This window comes from Montipora foliosa, chromosome 11 (genome assembly GCF_036669935.1).
Source record: "Montipora foliosa isolate CH-2021 chromosome 11, ASM3666993v2, whole genome shotgun sequence".
NCBI lineage: Eukaryota > Metazoa > Cnidaria > Anthozoa > Scleractinia > Acroporidae > Montipora > Montipora foliosa.
Window position 1 is genome coordinate 46,402,447 of NC_090879.1, and position 10,000 is coordinate 46,412,446.

Below are 10,000 nucleotides of genomic sequence, written 5' to 3' on the forward strand. Positions count from 1 at the left end.
TCCTGGGCGAGGCGCGGGCGAGATTCGGGCCATAAAAAGTCTCGCTGATGAGCGATACAGAGCGTGACGATAATCAGCCTGACAGGAGCGATAAAAATTGAATGATAAATGAGCGAGAATGGAGCGGGACATTTGTACTACTGTGACATTTGGACGATATTCTGAGCGATAAACGGGCGAGATTCAGGTCCATAAAAAAACAAAAAAATCACGCTAATGAACAATACATTTTTATGGGCGTGACGTTAGTTTATGGCTTATAATTTCGGGTGTTACGAAAACTAAGACCTAAGACCTGGTCTTAGCTTTTGTAGTACGAAAACTACAACCCCGCTCTTAGTTTTCGTACGAAAACTAAGACCCTTTGTTAATAGCGGTAATTAAGGGAAAGAAACCCAGGAAAACTTACCGCTACTCAGAGATTTGGGCGCTGTATGTTGTTTCCTCACATGATTAAGTTTAAACAGACACAGCGCCATGAGAAGCTTGAATGTTGTGTAAACTCTGTTAACCCTTTGGTTATAGCAAGAGTCCATGTTTTGGTTGTAACCACTAAAAATGTGATACACGCATTTTTCTGTTAGCACACATCTTCCAGTTTCGAAACAAGTCCACAATTTAGCTGTAAGTCACGCAAACAGTAAACGGATTCCCGTAGGTGGTCAATTTTATTATGATGCCTGATAGGGGAATGAATAGTTTTACATGTAAGACATAAGTGATTTTCTGTAAGTTTCTCCGTATTTGTCTGACTCACAAGCTTATTTCTCAGCTTGTTAATACAATGAGGATATGAAGTATCATCTGTCAGGAGGTGAGGGTACATCGCGCTATCCTGGTACTTTGACACATTATTTAGAAGAAACATTGAAATGAGTATAAACAGAAACAAAATAGGCCATAATTGAAACTATGCCTACTTTAATAGTGCCATTATAAATTATAAACTAGAAAATCTCCTGGCTGCCACTCCCCCCACCCCCATAGACAGTACCACTGTTTCTTCGTTTGCGTGACTTACGGCGACATTGTGGACTTGTTTTGATACTGGAAGCAAAATAACAAATGTGTATCAACAAAATAATTCTTGTATCACATTTTTAGTGGTTACAACCAAAGGGTTAACAGACTGAGTTTGTCCTTATTCGAAAGATACTATCTTTAGTTTCCGTGCCAATAAGTAAGCAAACGATCCTCGACCGAGACCAACTACAGTAAACATGACCCTTGTCATCATTGCGTGGACAGTCATTTAAGACAGAAACATGTTTCAGTTTAAGGTAACTTAAATAAAAAGAATGTACCAGCTTTTAGCATAGAACAAAATGCGACTGAAGTCATTCAAAGTGTCCATAATAAGGTAGGCATGTTATTAGCCAGGTTTCCACAGTGATCTGTGATCAGATAGCGAGGTTTCTAGTTTCTCATTTATTTTAAATCTTCATACATTGTTTAAAATCTATTTCATAAAAGAGAAAATTGTTTCCAGCAATGTTAATTAGAGCAAATAAATGCTGTTTTGATCTAGTTGATTACTGTCCTAAATGGGAAGAAAAAGCTCTGCATCTGTGTAGAGATTCAGATGTTTGGTGAAATGCACAGTTAAGTTAAACTGAAACGCGCGCCAAAAGCGGTTACAAATATTTAATTATTGATATCCAAAACTCAAACATTGCTCTTCCCTCTTAAAGGTTTTCCGTCCAGCGACAAGCAATTCCTATCATTAAAAAATTATCCTCCGTTTTGGGCAAGCAGGATAATGCTGTCTTGAGGTAGCTACATGTAGATTGCTTCTCCTCAACGTGCTAAGCTATTTGAACTTACCTCTCCGGATGCGGGTGGGTATCACGCTAAATGTATCACTTGGAAAAAATATCCAGCCATATACGTATTTTAGCTCAAAATTCAGAGCGGTAAAAAATGGTTTGCCCACCTTTTACCCGGGGACGGACTACACGTACAGAAATGCAGCAAATAATATAATACATTAGAACGAAAGCCAGAGTTAAGTAACTGATTTGCATTTTTGAGTACTTCCTGATCTATTTCTACTAATCTTATCTTATCGAATAACAAGTAGGGAGCACTGATGTATCGAATAACAAGTGAACAGCCTGAGTTTCACAGATAATACAGCGTGACAAATGTCTCGTTACAGCGGCGTAAATGAATAAACTGGGGTTTCACCTTTTCTCGCTCACTCATCCCACACTATCGGCGATAATCAAACCAAACTAATGTCTGGCTCAGTCGCACAAGCGCGACAAAATGGTTGTCTCGCTTTGTCTTGCTCAGTTCTTGCCTTAAAAACAGCTTTATGGCCCGAATCGGGCCCGAATCTTGCTCACTCAGGCCACCAATTTTCTTACAGGTATGTAAATTATTCATGGTCTTCATCTACCTTTTGTTGGTTTCAGCAAAATTATGGAAACTAACAAGATAAATGACTGACTTTATTCTTCTAAAAGTTGTGATATTATCATTGCCAGTAACAGTTACACTGTATTTTGCATATTAATGTCATAGTACCATCAAAAAATATATGTTACATTTGAGAATTTCAATATAAATTTAATAGTGTTAAAATAAATGAAAATGTCAAACTTCACTCCCTGGTCAATAAGAAAAACACAACAGAAACTGCATGGCTCATTATTGAACTCAACGCCCTTAATGGCATACGCTGCAGAAAAAAACAAAACAACCTTTTGTTTCAAAGAAGTTACAAACTTGTAATTAATACAGTACAAGTAGCTCTACATTCTAGATGTATGTAAGAATAAGAGGCATGTAATTCCTGTATTCTTTGTTTGCGGCCGCCATGTTGGGGGATAACCAAGCTTTCAAAATGGCTTCCTCCGGGGGCATTTCCGATGTAAACATTCAGTATTCGGATTATTTTGCGGGTCTGGAGGGGCCTGCGAAAAATAACTGTTTGTGGCCTCGACCCATATGCCTTGAGAAAAAAGATTTCTCGGAAAACAAAGGGCTGCTGCTGAACGTTCAATATCCAGATATTGTGAAGTACTTGGTATTGCAAACCTCGTGGGCTACAAAAACCCAAATGAAGGCCTACAAATCGATGGATGTATACAATTTCTTTGTGTCTGGATGGGTGAATACTCTTTGCATACGATCTGTTGATGCCGGTAAAGTTGTTGTGTTCGCCAGGGTAAGGGTTTTTTGATGATTTCTGATCGAGAGAAGCAAACAGATCAGAGCAAAATAAAGGACTCATTTTTTTTTATCAACCTCAAATAATGCTCTTGTTTTAGAAGTTGACACGAGATATCAGTTAAGCTTATAGTGCTCACATTTTTGGCTAGTGATATTGCATATTTCAAGGGATACTAATTTTTTTCATTTAAAATTAAGAGTTATTGTCTACCCTCAACAGGTGAATCACTCACAGAGAGCCCGGGACACCCCACTTAGAACATGGTTTCTGGCAGAAAAATGTGGAACTGTTATTGCTGTCCATTGTGATTGCATGGCAGGATTATGTGAAGGGTGTTCCCATGTGGGGGCAGTGCTTTTTGCTGAGGAGGCTGGTGTTAGAATTAGAGATGCTACCACATGCACACAGGAAAAGAACAAATGGCTTCTTCCAAGTCATGTTAGAGAAATCCCCTACTTACCTGTTCGTGAGATAGATTTTACATTTGCTAAAAAGAAGCATGAATTGATGGTGGAGAAACAGGTTACTCCTATGGCTACTAGATCAAACCCTGGGATCCAAACTATCAGGACACCTGCTCCACCCTCAGAAGAGCAGAAAAGTATTTTTTACAAGTATTTCTGGCTCTACAGTGAAACCAGCAGTCTTGTCCCTTGTCAATGAGCAGTATACTTGTAAAGAAATTGATAGTGTACCGAAGCCCTCGCCCAATAGCTTATTTAAAGAAGAGTGTATTCAGTTGGATTACATAGAATTGCTGCAGCAGTGTCAACAAATATCGCTTGAGGTTAAAGGTGATGAGTGTCAAGCAATAGAAACTTCAACAAGAAAGCAGTCGCAGAATAAAGTTTGGTACCAACAACGGGCAGGTCGTATTACAGCTTCCAATCTGAAGTCTGCTTGCAAAAAAAATTCAGCTAAGCCTGCTAAGAGTCTTGGGAAATCCATATGCTACCCTGAAGCCCATAAGTTTTCAACTCCGTCCACAAGGTGGGGTTCTGAACACAAGGGCAGGGCTCGCAAAGCTTATCAGATAGAAATCAATCAATTCCACGAGTCGTTAATAATTTCTGACAGTGGTCTCAATATTGATCCAAGGTGGCCATACTTGGGAGCTTCTCCTGATGGGATTGTTTACTGCAAATGCTGTGGGAGGGGTGCATGTGAAGTAAAATGTCCATATGCATATAGGAATTCCAAAATTGCTGAGGCTGCTGGCCAGAAAAACTTTTGTTTAAAGAAAGACGAGTTTGGTAAAGTTTATCTTGACAAAAGTCATGCCTACTACTACCAAGTTCAGGCCCAGATATTTATCTGTGGGGTCGAATATTGTGATTTTGTGGTGTGGACAACAAGAGATCTCTCGTGCAAGGAATTCTTGCAGACCAAGAGTTTTGGGAAAATGCACTCTCTGCTTCCTCTGAGTTCTTTAGCAAGTACATTTTACCTGAAATTGTAGGGAAGTACTATACACGCCCAGGGTGTGAAGCTCAAGCCACTCCATCTTCATCAACATCATCTGGTGATGAAGACGAGGAAGGGCCATGGTGCTATTGTGAACAAGATTTGGAGGGCAGTACATTAATTGGCTGTGAGAATGATTTGTGCAAAATAATATGGTACCATATGTGGTGTTTGAAGTTGAAAGAAGAGCCTAAGGGAGATTGGATCTGTCCAACTTGTTATAGACAAACTTGACTGGGCAATCATAATTAAAATGTTAAGTTTATTCAATTGTATCACCAACACAAAAAACATTACTTTGGGCTAATTTGTGCGCATGATCAATCGCCACGCATCGTCAATATTTTTTAAATTTACAACAGTGTGACAATTTTTAACTGTCTAAATTCCCATAAGTATTTCCTCCGTATGTCAGTTACAGAAACTAGCTTGCCAGAATTGAGAAACCTATCAATTTTTTCAGTAAAAACTGAAATGTCAATTTAAAAACTTAAACTATCTTGAGTTTCGAAGGAAATGATTCCTTGGTTGTCGTGTGTTTGCCAGAGTTGTTCAAAAATATCCCTACTGTTTGTTTTGGTTTTGTGGTTTTGCGGTTACTAGTCACGCGTGACTGTCTCACGAATATATTTGAATTTTTAACCCATGCTCAACACGAAATGTCGAGCCGGCTGGCAGAGTCTACTTTCCTCTTCCCGACTTATCTAGGAAGATCGAAAGAGACTCTGCTCGCAGAGTATGGTGCACCTTAAAGGGACACAGTCAGCTGGTGTGCATGTGCATTAGATACCATTTCTCTGCTAATTTGCATATCACGACAACACGGGCGCATCTGGTCAGCAAATCCTCAAACATCGTGAATCAAAGTAAATGCACGTCTTCACTGTTATTGTGGAATGTAATTTATACCAGAGCATTGATTTTCTTTAATATCACGGATAATTTACCGATGAACATGTCCAGGGAAGGCGAAACGTCTGTGACAAATGACATGTGCGAAGTGGAAAGGATCGAAGAATCAGTGGAGGTGAAAAACACTCTGTGATTTCGATTTGCTTTGCTTTGGCTTAATTGCGTTTTAAAGCTTCTCTACTTTCAAAATTTAGGAACCAAACCCATGTAATTGCAAGAGAGTTCAACAAGAGGTTGCCCTCGAGGAGCGAACCGTTTCTGTATTGACGCTTATCGGTGCGGGAGGCCTTCTAAACCCTGCCAAAATAAGGTGAGATAGTTTAACTAACAAAAAAGATATTTATGCTCTTCGTTATTGTGAAATCTTAAAATTAATTTACTACACAATGCAGTGGCTTGGCAAAGTTTACTGGTAAGAATAGACAAAACATGATCTGCCATTTTTGGCCACCGAGGTGGCCGTTTATTTTATAACAATAAACTTTTTACTCTGAAAAAACCTAGAAGAATAGAAATCATTCCCAGCAAAGGTGGGGGAGTACCCGCGAACACGAATAATTGAACTAACCGCTGTATATACTGAGGGTGGGTGGGTGGGTGGGAAATGGCGAACTTCTCGGAGAGCTCGAGTTGTGGAAAAGAGGACAGTAACCTGGCCTCATCCTCTTAAGTATTGGATGATCTAAGTCCCGGATGACCCCTAACGACTTGCTGGGAGACTGGCACTAACAAGCAGCATAAAATCATTTATTCCCCTGGTGGGGTGAATAAATTTCCTTTATGCTCTTCGTTATTGTGAAATCTTAAAATTAATTTACTACACAATGCAGTGGCTGCGCAAAGTTTACTGGTAAGAATAGACAAAACATGATCTGCCATTTTTGGCCACCGAGGTGGCCGTTTATTTTATAACAATAAACTTTTTACTCTGAAAAAACCTAGAAGAATAGAAATCATTCCCAGCAAAGGTGGGGGAGTACCCGCCAAAGCCCTGCAAGAGCCCCCCACCCAAAGCCACTGCATTGAAACCAGAAATGCTGAACAACATACTTTATATATTTCTGCCATGATAACCTGGGCCACTTGGGCCCCTGCTTAATGGTTAAAAAGTGCCGTACTTCAAGTAAGCGTCCAATGTTCAAAGTTCAACTATTAACCACATCTGGATAAAGTACAATAGGAAAGTAACAGCACCAACTCATAATGGTCAGAATCAAAACAAAACTACTTCCAGTTATGTATTAAACAAACTATACCCCTGCTCTATCATGGTTACCCTCGGACATTACATAGTGTTTGACCCTTAACCCTTTTTCTTAAGGTCCAATCCAAATTATGTAACACCAAAACTAACTCATCACTTATTGCTTGGACCCTCTGGCCTCTGCTCAAAAGGTCCAACTAAGGTATCGAAACATTAAGTAAAGGACCACAACTAACGCTCCTACTCAAAACTGCGAGTGTTACCCGAAGGTCTTCGCAAGTGGGGCCTGCTGCCCGTCAGGAAAAACCCCCTGTTATAGGGGGAAACCAGATCCCTCCCGAATGCAGAGCCAGGCACATAACACCCTGAGGGAGGAGTGTGATCCTAAAGACTTAAACCACCTAGTAGACCGATTAAGTACTACAACCTGTCACAAAAATAACTGCCTTGTATGATAAATATTGGCCCCTGCGCAAGGGGTCAATGTCTACAGTATTGGTGCATCCTCATTCAATTACTTATTCCGGCTACTGTTTATATTAATACAGGTTCACACACTTGGCCCCTGCTCAAAATGTGCTGAACTTTTAGCTTAATTAAAACAGGTACTATAAGATGTGAGACCACTGGGCACAAGGAGAAAGGCGATCCTTGTTAAATCATGACTATGTCCCTAGGGTGGGTATACGAATGTATCTGAGAAATGCATTGGAATTCCATCTACCGAATACTCTTATCTGAGAGTCAGACATGCCTTTTGCTGCCGCCCACGAGGCTGCCCCGATGCGAAAGCTGTGCGTTTTATATCTATCTTCATCAAGGTTGCAGTATTGTAACACGTCTTTGAGAGACTGGGTAAAATAAGATCTAGAAATAACGGCCCCATCAGCCCAGCAAAAGAGTGGGCCCAGGGCACTTCCCCGTAATGTAACATAGTCTAACATCGGAGACACGGGACAAATAGGATGCTCTCTATACACAATGTTATTGAGTTCATCTCGTAGAAAGAAAAATTGGTCGATGGTTATGACATTTTTGGCATGCTGGCCCGTCCCCCCAGTAATTTCTCCAACCCTTAAGGCTGCAAAAAATGCAAGGGCATACATTGCCTTTATCAGCTTTCGCTGGTAACTCACAGATAACACGTCATCACATGCTGTTATAATGCGTTCCAATATTGGCAGTGTAATTGGGAGCCTAGTGTCTTGGGATGGATATAACTTACTATACCCCTGCAGAGCGAGTTTCACCATTTCAGATTTTGTGGGGTCTGGCCAGCCAGCTAACCGATGAGGACAACTCAGAGCCGATATATCGGTCATAACCGTAGACCCTGCATAGTTTTTCTCTGCCAAGAATGCCAGAAACAGTGCTAAGTTGTCACTAGAGAGGGGAAAGGTCGAAGTTGATGCTGGTAATCTCTCATTTTTAAATTGACGTAAAATTTCCCAAGGGCGTCTATAGGTTGACAAAGAAGTGGCACTGAGGCTAGCTTCCAGCAAGCGTCTTAGGGTGTCTCTCAATTCTCCGGCCTCAAATGTTCAGGTAGGGGAGTCGGGACCCGATCCATCCCGTGATACATGCCCTTGAATTTGTTGACCTGTAACCGAGACAAACTATCAGCGAGCCAATTCTGAACACCCGGTATGTGTTTTGCCCTGAATAGAATGTTATTCCGTAAACAAATGAGCACCAATTTTCTAATCAGTGAAAGCAAGTATGGGTCTCGTGATGTCTGCTTGTTAATAACATGAACAACACTCTTATAATCTGTCATGAATAAAACTTTCTTATTCCGTAGCTCGTGACACCACATGCTTAATCCGGCAACAATCGGAAAAAACTCGAGAAAAGAAATATCCCTCTCATTTTTCCAATTTGTTGGCCATTCACCATATGCCCAGTGGCTCCCAAAGACTATGCCATAACTTTTTGATTTTGTTGCATCAGTATAAAATCGCAGCTGACCTGAAGTTGTCCAAGCTTCCTCTAAGAAAAACGACTTGCCATTAAAAGATTGTAAAAACATTTCCCAGATTTGCAAATCCTGCCTTACTTCTTTTGTAACCCGAATGAAATGATGGGGGTGGTTTTTTATCAATTGTCAAGTTAATCATCCGCCACAGAAATACTCTACCGGGGACAACCACTGAACAGACAAAATTCAAGGAACCAATCAGGGATTGCAAGTCCCGAAGGGTGATCTTATTCCGACCCCGAGCCTTCTCAATACCTTCTACGCATTTGTCAACCTTTTCTTGAGGAAGCCTGGCTTCTAATTTGAGGTAATCCAATTCAATGCCTGCAAATGTGAGTACTGAGGAAGGGCCCTGAGTTTTTTTGGGAGCCATGGGAACCCCTATGTCTTCACAAAACAGTAAAAATCTTTGAAGTTTAGCCTGGCAATCTTGTGCGGACTCTCCGATTGTAAGGAAATCATCTAAAATGTGTAAAATGTGGGGAATACCGAGCTTATTGCGAGCTATCCACTCCATTGCTGTGCTCAAAAGTTCAAAGGTTTTACATGAACTAGAGCAACCCATCGGAAGACAACGGTTGTAATACCATTGGCCCTTCCATTGCAAACCTAATAAGGGATGGTCAGAAGGATGTACTGGTATTATTCTAAATGCAGTCCTCACATCAGTCTTGGCTAATACACAGTTTCGACCTAAAACTGTTATGAAATTGATAGCATCATCCACTGTAGCATATTTTACTGTGGAAAATTCTGGTGGAATGAATGTATTGACTGAATCTCCATAAGGAAAGGATAAATGATGAATCAGTCGAAATTCACCATGGGCTTTTTTCGGTATCAGCCCCAAAGGTGATACACGCAAGTTGCTAAAGGGTGGATAAGTAAAGGGGCCTAGTATATGCCCACTTTGCCTTTCCTTAATCAGCTTGCTGTCCACCACCTTTGGGTGTTGCAATGCTGACATCAAATTCTTTGCACCATAGGCCTTAGAGGGGCCCTGAAAGTGTAACGTAAATCCAAATGTGAAACCGTCGATCAAATTTTTTTGAAGTTTGTTCTCATAACCTGTGAGATACATGGCTAGTGTGTTAACCTTGACTGGTGTGGGAAGCGGAGTGGGTAGAGATGTAGTTGCTTGACAACCCGGGTTTGGAGAAAGGGCGTTGTCCCACTCGTTTCTGGTTTTGCTGGCAGCGGGAAACGGGGTGATTAAGGCCGCATTTAAAGCACTGGTGTTTGAGGTCACACCCTGTGCAGTTGC

At 40.9% G+C, this 10,000-nt stretch overlaps 1 protein-coding gene and 2 pseudogenes across 1 annotated transcript; 1 reads left to right on the forward strand and 2 right to left on the reverse strand.

Annotated features, from left to right (window-relative positions):
• The first annotated feature begins 2,848 nt into the window (after window positions 1-2,848).
• Window positions 2,849-4,876, forward strand: LOC137977222 (uncharacterized; annotated as a pseudogene).
• A 2,547-nt stretch (window positions 4,877-7,423) lies between these two features.
• Window positions 7,424-8,080, reverse strand: LOC137977223 (uncharacterized). The gene has a single exon (XM_068824481.1). It carries the CDS (start codon window positions 8,078-8,080, stop codon window positions 7,424-7,426), a length of 657 nt encoding a protein of 218 aa, XP_068680582.1.
• A 687-nt stretch (window positions 8,081-8,767) lies between these two features.
• Window positions 8,768-10,000, reverse strand: part of LOC137977224 (uncharacterized) — a 1,837-nt pseudogene continuing 604 nt past the window's right edge.

Bases quoted from the DNA above. Each gene is read 5' to 3' on its own strand.
- LOC137977223 (XM_068824481.1), bottom strand. From the start codon at position 8,080: ATGACCGATATATCGGCTCTGAGTTGTCCTCATCGGTTAGCTGGCTGG.